Source organism: Gopherus flavomarginatus, chromosome 8 (genome assembly GCF_025201925.1).
Source record: "Gopherus flavomarginatus isolate rGopFla2 chromosome 8, rGopFla2.mat.asm, whole genome shotgun sequence".
Taxonomy (NCBI): Eukaryota; Metazoa; Chordata; order Testudines; family Testudinidae; genus Gopherus; species Gopherus flavomarginatus.
Genome location: NC_066624.1, coordinates 57,799,890 through 57,816,980, shown reverse-complemented (window position 1 = coordinate 57,816,980; position 17,091 = coordinate 57,799,890). Strand labels below are relative to the sequence as shown.

The 17,091-nt window shown below is 42.9% G+C and overlaps 1 protein-coding gene across 13 annotated transcripts in view; it reads right to left on the bottom strand.

The window, feature by feature from the left end:
- The window catches only part of LOC127056957 (protein phosphatase 1 regulatory subunit 7), a 94,404-nt gene extending 78,008 nt beyond the window's left edge, over nt 1–16,396 (bottom strand). For 10 of the 13 annotated variants that reach the window (XR_007775967.1, XM_050965384.1, XM_050965383.1 and 7 more), the window contains exons 1-6: nt 16,318–16,387; nt 14,364–14,486; nt 5,765–5,820; nt 4,624–4,689; nt 3,219–3,349; nt 1,870–2,032 (exon numbers count right to left, since the gene is read on the bottom strand). Coding sequence is in view for 12 of the 13 variants with exons in the window: in XM_050965384.1 (XP_050821341.1) it covers nt 1,870–2,032; nt 3,219–3,349; nt 4,624–4,689; nt 5,765–5,820; nt 14,364–14,486; nt 16,318–16,363 (585 nt within the window). In the remaining variant the exon portion in view is untranslated. Of the gene's footprint in view, nt 1–1,869; nt 2,033–3,218; nt 3,350–4,592; nt 4,690–5,764; nt 5,821–14,363; nt 14,487–14,641; nt 14,719–16,317 lie in introns of those variants that run through there. The other 3 variants (XM_050965385.1, XM_050965392.1, XM_050965391.1) reach the window with 3 other exon arrangements.
- Between the last annotated feature and the right edge of the window lie 695 nt (nt 16,397–17,091).

Sequence of the window (17,091 nt, the reverse complement as noted above, 5' to 3'; positions counted from 1 at the left end):
TACTCCACTTTGCTAGATTCCTGCCTGTCTCTCCAGGCCACCTATGAAGATCCCATTGCCCTGTCTGTGCAAAGTCCAAGATTTCCAATCATTTAACTGGCTGCAGCCCCAAAACTGCAGTGTTATTCCCCACAGCAGTTTCATTTCACAAATAATACTTCCCTCTATTGGGGAGAAATGAACAGGGCTCTCTTTCAGCTGTGGAGTGAAATCTATTGACTCTATAATGCAAGCAAAGCGCTCCTCCCCTGCAGCCTAAAAAAAAAAAAGGCCGAATGCAGGGAAGGGGAAGGAATTGCACCCAGGGTCCATGAAGAGAAACGTGCTCCCAGGTAGTCATGATAAAAAAAAAGAAAACTTCAAGAACTCTCCCCACCTCAGATGCTTTCCTTCTTTTCTTGTTATTGCCCTCAGCACAACAGCTGGTTTACCAAAGAAGCTGAGTTAAAGAGATACTATCAACTTAGAAATCACCATTCTGACAGACATTTTCCTACCTACTATCCTTACAAGCATTCCCTAAGATTCCTATCCTGAAAGAGATTAGGGAAGTATTTTTCTCTGTTTCACATTATTTATCTTGAGCATTTGACAGCACTTTATGTATAGTCAGCTTCAGTATTTCCCATGTTCCCTTTTTTGTGTGGATCTCACACCGAGCAACGGCAAGAGAACACACAATTGGCAGGGGTATGTAGTATCTGAAATTACTCATTCATCTTCTTGAAGCTGACCATGTCCCTAAGGTCAGGAGAACCACATGGGTGCAAATAAATGATAGAAAGGAAAAGTCAGCTGTAGGATAGGAGATGTACAGGCATTTTAGGCTATAAGTGAATTAAAATAACTAATTCTTACTATAGGTTAGCAACATCTGCATAAAGCAGCATAAACCAGAAGTGAAAAAACAGATCTAAGCTTAACAGATTTCAATACTCAAACACGTATACCTGAACGGAGTGCCTTGCTCCAAAGAGATGAAAGGAAACTGAAGACACATTGGACATCTGAGTCCCTCTCCACAACCAACACAAGACTTTGGTGGGAGGCTGGCTTCCCCTGCTGTATTCCTGTGAGACAGCTTTGATTCTTTTATCAAAAGTGTTATTGCCTAAGTTATTGGCAAGCTTATGGCACTATTCCAGTATGATTACACTGTTACAAGAACCTGAGTATTTTCAAGACAGAAATCAGCTTTTCTCTTATGATGCCCATGATCTTCTTTTCCCAGGGTGCACTGTCCCTTTATGAAACAAAGTGAGTCACTTCAAGTGACATTTTTCAGAAGTGCACAGTGCATCTAAATCCTATTTTAAAAAACTATTGACACACTAAGTCAACAGAATGTAGGCTCCTAGAGTGACATCTGAAAATACAACCCTGGGTAAAATTTTCAAAAGCACACAAGCACTAAAATGGACCATTTCAGTTATGCCTAATCAGTTCTATACAAGAGCTAAAATAATCACAGAGTAAAAAGTCCCAATCAAAGGAAAGCAGCATGGCTGCATTGTCTCAGATAGTTCAACTAGAACAGAGCTTTCCAGTCTCCAAGGTGTATGCAGGTGTATGTAGGCTGCTTTCTGACCTCATCTCTAGAGATGGGACTGGTCAGCATCCAAATGAGTGAGTGTCCAAGGAAGAGGACTTGGAAAAGACTAAGCCATTCCCTACCACTCCCGATCTTGCATAGCAGATATTACAGGTACTCCTTTTTATCCAAAAATATGTGCATTCCTTCTATCTGCCCCTTCCACATTTCTATGTGACACAACTGGGTTATCTCAGTTGTATCTAGCCAGCTATTACTGGATCCCCATCTAATTTCACTAATTTTGCTACTACTATACATTTTTCAGTCATGCCTACCCGGATTCGATTGGATCCCAGCTCTAACATCTGTAATTGCTGTAAGTTGCTCAGGTTCTCAATTTTGCTGATTTTATTGTTGACCAAGAAGAGTTTTTTAAGCTGGGTGAGCCGGTCCAGTCCTTCAATGTGTCGCAGCAAGTTAAAAGAGATGTCCAGGATCCTGCCATAAGCAAAGCAAAGACCTTGTCAATCCAAGGCAAAAGCAAAGGGAGACCATGGAAAGGGCACTTGCATATTGGGGGTGGGGATCTAAAGCAAATTTTCTATCACCTATGTTGCTTAAGCACATTGTTAGCACACTGGGCTATAGGGAGTCAGAAATGGCATTTGTTTGCCATACAGGAAATTAAAAACATGCTTAAAACAGGGTCTGAAGAAAGAAAAAGAATTGGCAATACTTTCACATCACCGCCTGAACCCAACCCAACAGTGGCACTTCGGCCTCCAATTTTAAAAATGCTATTACACCATCCCTTTCCCAACCCAACATGTCCCTATGGAAATTCCCTCTGAAAAGCACTGGATCAAAACCTCCCTTAAGTACTAGACAGTTACTACTAGTGGAGGCATTTGTGTACTCAGTGTAAACTAAGCTGAATTTCAGTATCCTCAACAATTTATCACCTTTTGCAAGACCTCGTGTCCTCTAGCCAGGAAGACAGTACAGAATTCAGCTGTTTGGAGGAGGAAGGATGAGTTTGTGGTTAGGATACTGGACTGGGATTCAGGTCCCTGCTACAGACTTCCACTGTGACCTTGAGCGAGCCACTGTATAATGGGGATAACAATACTCTCTTTCTGCTACCTTTTCTCTGCCTTGCTTAGTTAGACTGGAAGCTCTTCAGGGCAGGAAATGTGTTTGTACAGTGCCCTGCACAAAGGGGCTCTGATCTCACTCACGGCCAATAGCTGCTTCTATAATGCAAATCCTAGTTACAGTGGTCACCACAGAACAATGGGAGGCTACATTCCTCTTCTCTGGGGTAGGTGGCCATTGCCGTCATGCAGCACTCCAGCCACACATCTACAGTACGTTTAATTTTTGGTTTTAACAAAAAATTGTCCTCAATTGCCTCTAGCATAATGAAACCAGTTTAGAGCAAGACCTAAATTCCAATGAAGAACATAAGACAGTGTGTATGTAGCACCCACGTGAATCTCCATGAAAGAAAAAAGTCTACAAGCAGAGAGTGCCATGTGTGTAATTAAGGTTTTGGTTTGGTTTTTTTTAAATGCCTAATGATACATTTTGCTTGACGACCACTTTATAGAAAGCCTGCAGACTGGAGCCTCATTTACTACATCACCACGCAGTTCTGGTCATTCCCTCCTCACTGGATACTCACTCAAGGTCTGTCAGGGCCTCTAAGTTCTCAATCTTCCGAATCTGATTATCATAGAGATCCAGTTCTCTGAGAGTCTGCAGCTGTTCCAGGTTCTCAATGCACTTAACCAAATTCTGACGTAGACATAGAGTCTGAGTATTGGGAATAAGTTAAAAAAAAAGCCACAACAAAGTGAGACAAACCTCATGAGAAAAGAAAAAGAGCATCTGAAAAAGACAATCTGCACCCCTTCTTTGGAGTTACTATCAGACTCCATTTTATAGTTCACCCCCATTACCATGAGAAAAAGGAAATGTCGATCCAGTTTCTTTAAGGCCAAGAAAAGCACAGCAATGCCAGGTATAGGGTGAGGAAGGAGCGCATGGAACTGATGCTGTGGCTAGCCTATTAACTAAAGGCCCAATTCAAGTCAATAGGAATTTAGTCATGGACTTCAAGGATTGCAGGCTTCAGCCCAAAGGGAGTCATGTTTTAGAAGCAGGGAGGGACCTCGTTCCCATTATCTTGTTGAAAGGATTCTGCTAAGCCAGAGACTTGCAAAGTAAGGACAGGTCGTTCTAGCTGAAAGGATGGACCATCACACAGAAAGAATCCTTGCAATGAAAAAAGCAATACGGTCAATACATTTTTCTACAGAATTTTGCTTCTCCAGTTTTGTTAATAGCAGTCCTGCTGGAGCTAGTTACACTTCAAATTAGGGTTCAGCATCACAGTTTGCTGGTCCAAAGACCAAAGAACTTACTTCCAACTGACTAGTCTCTCAACAAGGGCATATTTTATGTTTCAGCCTATCATAGAGTGTACTATAGTCTCAAAATGCACAACAGTGATTTTATTGTTATGGCAGATGTCACCAGGTCACACTGTTAAAAGTCTTCCAAGTTTGATAGCGTGCAAGCAAATTTTTAGTCTTGGAAGAAAGGCCTGTAGTGGTGTTAGGTTTTGGTTGTGCAAGTTTCTGTGTAGAGGCAGCTTTGGGAAGAGAGGGAGTTGTGGAAGCAGCAGGAGAGATTGCTCTCTGCCTCGATGTCAAATCTTGAAGCAGAGTTTATGCTGAGATGAGATTCCTAAAAGAAGAGAGCTGCCTGCACCTCTGTTCCAGGACTAGTGCGTAGGTGTAAATAAAGCAATTTACACTTCAAATAAACCTGGATTCCATGTCACTGATTTCTCCTCCACTGGGAAGCAGACTTACAAGGCCCTGACATCTGCTACTGCTTGGCAGAGGGACAGTTACATTCTTCACAGCCACACATCTTAAAAGGATATTGCTCATTAGAAGCTCTGCTGGTTCCCAGCTAGAGAAAGACTCATCATACTGGCTGACTTACAGGTAAATGACATAAGATTTGCAGCTCCTAGAGTTGCTTGTACCTTGATGCTCACCATTCCTTCTGAGTCTCACCTTCACTTTCTTGAGCACTTCAAATCCCTCGATCTTTCCAATTCGGAAATGATTCAGGTCAACATCCTGAAAGAGAAAAGGGAGAAGACTGACTCGTCCACTGGCTGTTGGGGTTGAAGGTTTGTTTCATGATAGTGTCTTCCAAGTCCAGAGTACAAATGCTGCTTGTGCCTTGCCATGAAAGGGAGACTGTAGATTCATAGAATATACAGACCTCAGTAAGACCCCTTTTTCCTAAAAAGCTTGCAAAACTCTGGTCTTGCAGGCAGCTGAGCGCCATTAAGTATGAGAGGAGCTTGGGTTTGTTGCCCAAGATGGCATGTCTGCCTAGACTGAAAAAGTCTGAACTAGAGAATATTTTAGTGGTTATAGCAACCTGCATGTGTTTGGTTCATTTAACAGAAGGGAAGTTTTTTGGATGAGTTTTGCTCTTATGAAGATAAAGTGATAATTCTATTGGCTAGAGCTAGGTGCTGCACAGGATTCCCAAACATACCTTTCTAGTGTTACCTCAATCCTAACTAGAGCATCCTTTGCTATTCCAGTCCTGGGCCTCTGCTGGCAGAGATTGCCAATTGTGTCTAATTATTTGGTGGTTTTGTGACTACAGGTGTGAATAGGTGAACAGCTAATATATTTACCTTCTGTGCTGCCTAGCCCCTGCTCCTCAGTTTTTGCAGAAAAACATACAAACAAAATGTAAATACAACACCTGCCAAAGTTCAGCAAATTTCTCTGTAAACAGTCTCTCACAATTCATTTATCTGACAGGCTGAGTGGATAACTTCCCATGTGTGCTGACAGAATAAAGTTATGTAACAGCAAGGAGATCTTAAAGACAGTCTAACAAGTGCTTACAACCTGTTGCTTTATGTTTATACTGTCTCCACTTTAAAATGACTCCACGCTTGTCCTAATATCCCAAGTTGTTAACAAAAAAATCCCAGTTATTGATTAAAAAAGTACATCTTTTCTTCTGACTGTAAAACTCAGGTTCAATTTTGGGGAGTTCTGGACAGCCAACACTTCTGGAAGAATTATTCCTCTTGTCCAAGGTTCAGATACCTTCTCACAGAACTAGTCATCCTTTGCCTACCTTTCTCTCTTTAAATAAGTCCAATATGAATGTAACCAGCATTACCTCAGCTTCCGGATCCAGGTTAATTGACTCCATATCGACTGGTGTCTCTGCTTCTCCTGCAGCAGAATGAGAACACACAGTATAAACTCACATTATACATCAACCGATGGAAAGGCTGCAGTGCTTCTCCACTGGGCGGGGAGGTGTGCGAGTGAATGCTCGTTAGGCAATCTAGGAAGGTGAGAAATATACTGCTTTGAGTCTTTGCTGCACTGGACAGAAGCTGCAGCTACATGAATGTCAACATTGTTCATCTAGTTGAGAATGCAAACGTCACTAACAGAATTTCGTACTTTGATTCATAGTGCAGAAAATAATTATAATTCTCCAGCCTAGCTCTAGTGAAGCTGGTAAATGCTGTTGGATCAACACCCAGGTATGATGGGGGTCTCTGGTTGAAGTAGTGACTAATACTGGGATGCCAGGTTTTAGCAGGACTGTTGATTTTTCAGCTACCCTGACATTTAGCTGATTTACTCCTGTACATTCTCCATCTTCCCTTGTGAATAGTCACAGTTGCTGAAATAACTGCTCTCCTCAGATAACCCAGTATAATCTTCCCAGGGGAAAAACTATTGTACACAGGTTGTCTGGCGGAAACACACTTGACCTGCATGTTCATCTACGTGAAGAATTCCACCCTTATTGGAATACTGAAAGCATATGATACTGGTTTGCGTGCCTTCTTGAATGTTTTTTCCTTGTTGTTTAAATGAGCACACCAATATTTTAAGAATGCAGCATTTGTTATGCTGGGTATGTTGTTCTGGGAAATGCTTTTACATCTCTGGAACACAGCCCAGTATTTTCATGCACTTCTAGCACAACATTAGAGGGTATTTAGTGGAGAGATTCATGTTGAATAATTCATGTGTGTTTCCCATTTGGTGAAGTGGGTGGGCTGGGTGTATCAATTTCAGTATAAGATTTCAAAAGACAGATATACAACATAGGAACAGGTTACATTTCAAACCTATGGTCCCTTATGCTGAAGGAAACCTACAGGAATTAACTACTGCTGAGCACACAGACTTCGGATTAATCCTTGCATCATTTTATGCAATCTCACTCTATTAGCCCCTTCAGTAATACCTGATCCTATTTGTTTTTTTTGGATCAATCAAGCATCCATTCAAATGACTAATACCCAACTACACTGGAAAAGTGCATTTCTTAGACGTACCTGACACACACTCCAGCACTGAAGGGATTCATGGTACAGAATTAAAACTCAATAGGGTCTAGCAGACCGATTTGCTAATATTCTCAAATTCCGTAATATACGCTGCCTGCTTTACTTCTACTGAAGGGATTCATAGTACAGAATTAAAACTCAATAGGGTCTACCAGACCGATTTGCTAATATTCTCAAATTCTGTAATATACGTTGCCTGCTTTACCTCTACTGTTTCATCAATTCAGAATGGGAGGACTGATTGACTCAGGGGAATTGATGAGTGATATGGAGCCTTTGCCCTCTATCTTTCTAATCAGAATACAACATAAATCAGCAGTGACCACAACTTGTAGCCATCTGATGTGAAACAAGCTTGTGGTTTGGGAGCCGTTCTGAGTAGCATCACAAAAAACTCGGCCATAACTGACACCAATCAGTATGCTGGTTGACAGCCTCAGCAGATGCCAAAGGATGAATTATCCCCTGCGATCCTTGGTAGAGCTGTGTGGAGAAACATGCTCTGTCACTGCCAAAGCTGTACACATTCTATGGATGCCTAGAGTAAAAAAGGCTGCCAAACTGCCAACAGCCTCAGCCCAAACAAATTACGCTGCAACAAACCGCCCAACTGAATGTACAGCCAGCCAACTACAGAACTGCAGGACAAGACTGTAACAACAATTATTTGAGATCTCACTTGAAACTAACACATTCTTCTTGTATTAAGAAGTATAAAGAGCCTGTTGCAAGGCATAAGGTACAGGAGGCCTCTCCTCTGTATCTCCACAATTCTCCAATGACAACATTGCCAAAGCGATACAGCTGGTAGATCATTGTGATTAACAAACACTAGTATTATTCAAAACCTTACTGTGCTTTGTTCCATGACAAGCTCCCTCAGGATCACCTCGGTACTGACCCATTCACATGTGCTTTCTTTGGTGGCAATGAATTAATACAATACTACTGTAACTGACGAGCCCTGATTGGAAGGCTCGACATAAGTGCACTAAACAGAAATTAATTAAAAAAACCCAAATCCTTTTACTGTCACCATTTGACATTGGGTAAAATAAGCCACAGACAGGTTAGATGGTTTATCCAAGGTTACACACAAATTCTGTGGCGCAGCCAGGAACAGAAGCCACATCTGACTCCCAGTCTTGTGCTTAAATCAGTAAGGTAATGGAACCTCTTAATGACAAAGTCTGCCCTTCCCAGAACTTGTATATGTTATGCTAACACCATGAGTATAAATAAAGATTTCATTGGGAAGAACATGGCTGCCCACCCAATTTTGCTACTCATACATAATTCATGTTATCTCAAACAAGTGCCAATAAAACTTGTCGTCACACTAGCATTTATTTTATGGCAGGGGTTCTCAACTTTTTTCTTACTGAGGCCTCCCTCAACATGCTAATAAAACATCAGGGCCCAGCGGGGGGAGGGCAGAAGCGCGGGTCTCTGAGCCAGGGTGTGGTGGGGAACTCTTGGGCATAGGCATAGTTTTACTTCTATTTGGGGGGTAAGAGCTGGGGGGGGCTCAAGCCAGGTCTGCAAAGCGGGGTCCAGGGAGGGGGCACTACCTCCACCCCGACTCACTCAGGAGGCCACTCAGCCTGTCTGGGCTATGGGGGGATGCAATCAAAAAAATATAACTTAAAGGGAGGGGGACAGTTCAAAAAGTTTGAAAATTGCTCAGGATGCAGGGAGGGGTGACTGGGGCTATGTGCAGGCAGGGAAGTAGCTTAGGGTGCAGGCAGGAGATAGGTAGGGGCTGTGTACAGGTGGGGGGTGGGCTCCCAGTGCTGCTCCTGGCTTGGAGGGCTTGAAGGCGGGGGTGCTGGCATCAGCCCTGTGCCCAGCTTGTGGGGACGGGAGGATGCAGGTTTCAGCCCCGCGCTGCTCCCGGCTTGGAAGTGACGCGGGCTTCAGCCCCGCGCTGCTCCCGGCTTGGGGTGTAGGGGGGGAGATGGTGTCAGCTTCAGCCCTGCAACGCTTTTGGGTGGGGGGGGAGGATGAGGATGCTGGCTTCAGCTCTGTGATGTTACTGGCTTTGGGGGTGGATATGGGGGGTGCTGGCTTCAGCCCCGCAACACTCCCGGGTTGGGGGGAGCATAGGCGGGCCGCTCCCGCCTTTGTGGGGGGGAGGGAAGGGGGCGTCAACTACAGCCCTGCGACACTGCATGTTTCGGCACTGGGGCTTGGGGCACCAGGTTTCAGCTGTGGGGCTCTGCAGCCCCACGAAAGGGCTAATGGATCACTAGGGGGGTCATGGACCCCCAGTTGAGAACTGCTGGTTTATGGCACATTAGAGACAATCTTTAGAATTCCTAAATCTTACTTAGGTTTGGGATTAACACATCATATTAAACACAATGTTTAATATGTTAAACATATTCCTGTATGTATCTGCTTGCAAAGCTGGGTTGCCTTAGTTACTTTAAGTCATGCTATTTAAAGCAATCCAGCTTTAGAGCCAGAGAAAGAAGTTATCAGTACATAAATAAGCCAGCTAAAATGTTTCAAAAGTAATTTTTTAAAATGAGACAGCAAGAAACCCTCTCTTTCCCTCCTCCCTATCCTCGCCCACACGCATTCATCTCTGCAGTAGTTACAGCAAAGAAGCTGTACACAACCTACTTTCCCATGGGTTTAGAGAGACAGAGTGGGCTAGAAGAACCACTGTACCACTGGAGAAGTTGAGAGACTTTTTAGCTGCCACAAATAGAAAAGGGAAATTATAAATAAAGACAGATTGTGGATTTAATTTATTTATTTACAGGGTTGGTATTTTTTAAATAGTTCAGGCAGACAGCACTTGAGAAGTCCTAAGGTGCCAAATAAATATAAATTGTGATGATGACAACTATGAAATACACATGTGAACATATATTAAGTGTAACAGCCTACAGACATGGAATTTGAAACCAAATATACAAAAGTCAAGAAATGTAAAACAGTTAAGATTTACATATCAATGCTGACTCCCCCCCCAAACATTCTATATCCTACATATTAAGACGGATTACACATTTAATAGTCTAATCAGACATCTCTATGTATGTGCAACACAGGTGACATAATATTGCTATAGGAACCTTAAAACGTATTTTGACTCTGCAAAGTAAGTAATAAAAACAGTACTAACAGATCTACTTCCTAGGTAGTGTGTCTGTAATCTTATTTCTCTAACAAAAATAAGTTTTTACTGCTCTTTACTCCTGTTAGCACTTTATATCCAATACTGGCTCCTGCATCATCACCAGAACTATTATGTTCTGATTGCAGAATCTTTTCATATCTGTGGTGGTACTGGAGTCAGAAAGAACCCTGCTTGATTTTCAGAATCAATGCACTAGATAGAAAAACAATAGGTTTTTACTGGTAAACTGAGCAAAAGTGATATAGCATCACTAACAGGCAACAAACACATAACCCTATACTGGTATTTTTACAGTCATTGCTAAGAATAGAACTGCACTTTAACTCATGTGTATTAAAATATGTTAATATTGCTTTCGCACAGTTTTTATTTTATATTAACTGTGTTTTCTGAGGAAAAAAAAACTCCAACTCTGTAGAATTGCACAACTGAGTTTTTGTGCAACTTCACTGACTGCAAGATACAAAACTCTACAGAGTCCATATGTAGGTTTTTTCTGTAAGATTGAGTTCCACATTACAAAACGACTAGTTTATGTAAGTCCATAGTACCACAGGCACTTGTAATTACAAGCATAACTGCACTTTTCTTTAACGGCAAATGCATGAAAAAAATATTAGATTACTTATAACTATGTTCTTTAAAAACACGTATGCTATTCCTCAGAGAACTGATTGCATGTGAAATTTGAAATCTCAGCTGTTTGAGCTATCCATGTTTTAGTTTATCTTTCAGTTGTGTAACTCAAACTGGTTGGCTGGATTTAACTACAAATATTTCAACCAAGGCAGAGAATAGGTACTTTTATTTTATAACTGACAGCTTTGGATGGAAAGATGAAATCTAGATGGAAACATTAAATACGCTTCCAATTTATACTGTCCATCCAAGCTAAACTGTGTCTCCTTGTTTTGTTCTGTAGTGGAAATATGCTGTTTGATATATACTGTTTATTAACTGTTCAATAAAGATGTCCAAGGAAACAAACACAAAAAATCTAGTCCCAGGGTACAATTAAGCTATGTCAGTTCTATACACAACCATAATGTACTGTGTTAGAAGAGAAGAATTTTATGAAAGATTGATTGTTGGGCATTATTAAATATGTTGATTATAAAAGTAGGGCTTCTGATTTATGGTTTTAACCAATAAATACTGATAAACCACTCCCGATACTACAAAAAAAATCAGTGTTTATCCAATTAAAACCAGAAATACACTGGAAATGGTTACTTATATCTACAGGTTTGCCTACATGTGGACTTTGGGGGTGTGATTTTTAACAAGCACTAAAGTGCTGCAAGTATTACAGCAGGGATAGTTAATTATTTTTTATCAAGGTCCAAATTTCTTGGTCAAGGTCCAGATCACCACCTAGCTTCTCTCCCCTAATCCTCTGATTGCCCCCAGACCAAGCTCCTTGATTGACTGCCAGCTCCCCGCCTGCCCTGCCAGGAGAGTAAGGTGACCTTATTTCCCTAAACTGAAAACAGAAAGCAAGGGGTTGGCCTCAGCCACCTGGCATAAACACACACACACACACACAGTTCCTCTGTGTCCCAAATTAAGCCAAGTAGCAGAAATGGGGCAGAGGGTAAGAGGAAAGGGTATGGACTGGAATCTGGGCAGCAAAGCAGTGTGTGACTGTGCATGAATACTTTTGAGCTTGGAGCCAGGAGGTGAAGCTGTTGGACTATGATCCAGCTAGTGGTGCAATGACTTTTTGGGGGCTAGGATAGCAGAGGGGCAGGAAGGAGGCTCTGGGTAGTGGGAGTAGGGTGACCAGATGTCTCAATTTTATAGGGACAGTCCTGATATTCACGGTTTTCACTTATATAGGTACCTATTACCCCCACCCACTGTCCTGATTTTTCACACTTTCTATCTGGTCACCCTAAGTGGGAGGGCCAAAGGAGACTCCAGATAGCAGCCCTGGTGAGATGGGGGGAAGCCGGGATGTGGTGGAAGCAGGTGATTAGAGGCAGACTGGAGAGGGAAAGTGATCGGCTGGGTAGGGGACTCGAAGCTGGAGAGGGCTCCGGGGACTGGGGAGGACATAAGGCCATGGTGTAGGCTCCAGAGACCACTCAGGGTCAGGGGGCAAAAGGCCACGGTGGGGACTCCAGGAACCGTTTGGGAGCAGGGGGCACAAGACGGGGGCCTCCAGGGACTATCTGGAGTACAAGTATGGCTCTGCTTGGCTCCAGCGCAGCTTCAGCTTGCACACAGAGGAAACATGTAGCTGTGGCTAGTGGAAGGGGGCACAAATGAAAGGTTCTGGGGGGTCATATAAGACCCCCGCCTTCTCAAGACACCCAAAAGCAAGGAGGCAGTGCTTCCCTGGCAGCAGGACTTTCCATGTGTGTCCATGCAGTGCAGGGAGGGAGAATGGCAGCTGGTTGAGTTCCTCCCCCCATGGGGCTGCATTGCCTCTCAGGCTACGTCTACACTACAGCATAAAATCGAAATTACTAAAACCGGTTTTATAAAACAGATATTATAAAATCGATTTTATGCGTCCACATTAGGGCACATTAATTCGGTGGTGTGCGTCCATGGTCCTAGGCTACCATCGATTTCCAGAGCGGTGCACTCTGGGTAGCTACATTAAAGGAATAGACCAATAACTTCGATTTCCGTCCACACTAACCCTAAATCGATATAGTAATATCGATTTTAGGGTTACTCCTCTCGTTGGGGAGGAGTACAGAAATCGATTTTAAGAGCCCTTAAAATCAATTTAAAGTGCCTTGTAGTGTGGACGGGTACAGAGTTAAATCGATTTAACTGTGTAGTGTGGGCCAGGCCTCACCTGCAGATGGTCTGCAAAGCAGGCAGCAGTGCTGAAACTCCAGCAGCAGGCAAGGTGAAACAGCCCCATGTGTGCGGGGAGGGAGGAGCTCAGCCAGCTCTCCTGCTCCCTACCTGCATTGCACCGACACAGGGAGAGTGCAGCTGCCAGGGGGAGTGCTGTTTCCTCGCTTCTGGGCATATCCTCCAACGGCATCCGGAACAATCCGGGGGCCAGGGGGGAGTAAGTGACCCCACCAGCCCCACTCATGCATTGCCTCTGCCTCCATGGTCCACTGTAAAGCATCTGGCCTTCTGGATTTGGACTACGGCCCATGTATTGCCTACCCCTGCATTGCAGTATGTCCTACTGTAATTAATAATGTATAATATATGTAACATTACAGATATACAAAGAAAATCCCCCAAATCCTCCAATTTTTGGACACACATAAAACTCAAAGATTGCTAAAAATAACCTGCAAATAATTAATAAACGCCTAAAAATAAAAGCCCTAATTATAAGGTGCTGAAAGTTTATGTAAATTGTACAGCAGTTCCCATATGTACTTTTTACAGCAAGTAATGCAGAGTTACAGTATATTGGAATGGATCCTTTGAATGGGACATGGGATTTTAAACTTTCCTAGTAATTTGCTATTTTGAACTGAGTATACCTTTGCCAATTTAAGGGGTAATATTAAGATTGGGTGGTCTCTATAACCAGTGATGTGTTAGTCAGAGAGGAAGGATTATATGGCAATGGAGAACTGGATGGAACCCCTAATTTTTAGAAAAGCGTGTGTAGAATTTCTACCAAAAAAAGTGTAACTGTGTTTCTGAGTATTATCTGGACCTCACTGAAACACTTCAGACTGTAACTCTTTCTTGACAAAAGTTTTTATTGGAGAATTTCCCTCCTTTAAAAAAAAAAAAGAAAGAAAAAAGATCCCAAAAGTTTAAATGATGTTGGCATATGAGATCTGCATAAAGGGATCTGCTCTGACAGTTCTTAAATGGACTGCTAAAGAAGACCTACTCTCCTGCAGGCCCATCAGGACAACTAAAGCCTCTAAGCACTATTACAAACAATAATGGTGCCAGTTTTGAGCTAAGAGGATTCAAGAGAGGAGCAAAAATAGGACTTTAAAATGAACAATGCCTGCAACCTCTCCACAGTAAAAAGTAATAATGAAGTACATCAGAAAAATCCTATTCTCTTTGATACTATAAACTCTCTGAAGATTTCTTTTAAAGTTAAATATGTTTGCAGATAAATAAAAACAAAGATACTACAAAGGACCAGAATTAAAATGAATCTCAAAACACAGATCCATACGGCAGATGGGATTAATTAACTAAAATTTAATACATGATCAGAGTAACTGCAAAACTGGGAATGGTACAAACATTTTATTACACATGGCATTAAGAAGTCCATCCTTAAAATGATGATTAGGTACCTGTTAAGTTCTCCCCATTCTGCTCATCTCTCAGGCTCTGATGACTGAGGTCTGTTACTATGCAACTTGCTTGCTTCTTCCCTTCATCATCTCCTGACTCTTCTGACTCTACCCGCCTGTCAACTGTGTAAGATACATAACAGCAGGGTTAGGCTACTTTCAGACAACAGCAGCAGTAAGCAGGTACAATAACCAAGAGTCATATAAACCACTATGAGGTTAGTAGAGAGCCTAAATTTACTAATTAAAGGTTTAGTCTTAAATAAAAGTCCTCTTACCCCTTGTTTTTACTTTGATTTTTGAAGCACTTTTTCCTCCCTTCACATCTTCCTAAACCAACAATCTGGGAAGAAGACTGGAGGAAAAAGGAAATTTCTTAGATCAATGGAGTGTAAATCCAAAGATTAAGGTGATGGAATTAGAACTGTGACATTTAAAGACCAACCATTCCCTGTTACAACCCACAAGGCCACCTCATCTCCCCAGCAATAACTCATGAGACCAGTTCATAATTTCATTCAGTGTAGAGCTAAGGCCTCTTGAGCACTGAGATCCATCTTGCTCAAAGGTTTGGACAGAACTTTATGTGACTGTGAACAATCTTAAATATCACACTATCCCATGGGGGCAGGGAGGGAGTAAGGGAAAGATGATTTAGTCATGGTTACAAATAAGCTGTATTTCTATAGCACCTTTCATTTGATGATGAAAAGACACTGTACAGTGATTAATTAGCCTCACAAAACAACCCATTTTACTAATAGCTTAGGTGAGTCACAAAAAGGTCAAGCAACTTCACCAAGAACACCCAGATCCAGAGGTGGAAAAGGACCCAGTTCCCTTGCAAATCCCATATTTTAACCACTATCCTATGTTCATCTCCAGTCCGCAAGTGCAAGATCCCAAAATCCTTAACAAGTTTAGCCCTAACTGCTCCCAGTGGGAAACTAACACAAAGTACTTCCTCAAACCCCATCCCTCAAACCTGCTTCGGAATTGCTCTCCCTTTTGGCACCCCAGCCATTCCCTTCTTGCCAGTCCAAAGCTTGACCTGGGCCCACCTGCCCCCCGCTGCCAGCGCCCAGGCCAGTGCCGTAACAAGGGTGAGGCAAGTGAGGGGCGCAGAAAAAGATGAAATTGCATTAAGAATATTTCTCTGCTTGCCAATAACTCTGGCTTCTTGCGAAATAAGCTTCAGTAAACTCAAATTAATTAAAAACTACCTTTGAGCAACCTCGGGTCAGCAGAGATTAACAAATATGTCCATCTTATCAATAGAACATGAAGTAGTGAATAATATTAATTTTCATGCAATTATCGATGAATTTGCCTCATTAAAAGCACAAAAAGTACAATTTTGAAAAATAATCATTAAACATAGCAGATATGGTTCTACAGCTAAATTTTATTTGTGATTATTTAAATAGTAGGTTACATGCACTATGATGCACACCTTATATGTATTAGTTGATTTTGTATGCCAAACTTATGATTAAAACAAACAAACATTCTAGTATCTTTTACAGATCCAGACTAACACGGCTACCCCTCTGATACTTATCATTATAATTGTTATTTACGGTTGGGTTTTTCTGTTTTTTTAACAAAGTAACTACTATGAAATTATATGGGGGGGGAGGGCGCAATTTTATATTCTTGCCTCGAGCGCAAAAATAGCTAGTTACGGCTCTGACCCCGGCAACAAGCCTTCCCTCTCCGGGCACCATCACCCCCGGCAGACCCTGCCCCTCCAGCCAGCAGTTCCCGCAGGCCCAACCCTGCTACCCGCCCGGCCCCGGGGGCTCGCCCCACGGGCTTCCCCCCACCGGCCCTCGCCCCCCTTCGCCGGCTGCCCCGGGGGCCCAGCCCCGTCTCGCCCCCGGCTGCTGCGAGCAAGCGAACGGGCGAGACGGGACTGGGGCTCGGCCCCCCCAAGACACGGCCGGGCTCTCACCCTCCATCATCTCCTGCAGCGGCCCCTCTCCTCTCTCCGCCGCCATGTCGCTTCTCCTGCCCCCACCCACACCCCCTCGCAGCAACCGGAACAACCAATCAGCGGATTGAGCGGGGCAAGGATTTCCGCCAATCAGCTCAGCTGCTGTTTCGCTGATGCCTCGTAGGACCCCAGGCGCATGCGTGTAGTCTCCGTAGCCTCATGGGAGATGTAGTTCTCCGCCGGCTAGATTAGGGAGGCACTGACAAGCGAGCTGAGAGGAGGGGATGGTGAGCACCCACGCTGCTTCATTGGCGTCAGCAGCAGCATCTCAGCGCTAGCACTGTTGCAGGGTTCCGGCGGCTGCTTCTTCTACCATTTGCCATATTAAAGAGATCAAAAGAATTTGACAAGGAAAATTTTAAGGCCAAATGGTGCATCAATTTACATCTTGTGCAGCTCTCTACTTTTCACGTTGATCAGTGGTGCTTTGCCTGAGAGCAAATGGTTTGCTTTTCTGTTTTTCTTTGACCTAGTGGGCTAATTGATCTCTATTTCTGAATTTAATGTTTTGTTTTATTTTACTCTATGGTGCATATCTGATGGTTGTTAGGCAACAGGTAAATGTATTTAAATCTTGACACTGCTTTACTACACATCTATAAGATCCAGCATTTCCTCTGCACCTTTATGGCTCTTATTTGTCATCAGAGTGATTAGGAGCCATAGTCATGGACAAGTGCCCCATTGTACAAAAGACAGTCCCTGCCCCAAAGAACTTACATGGGTAAACGT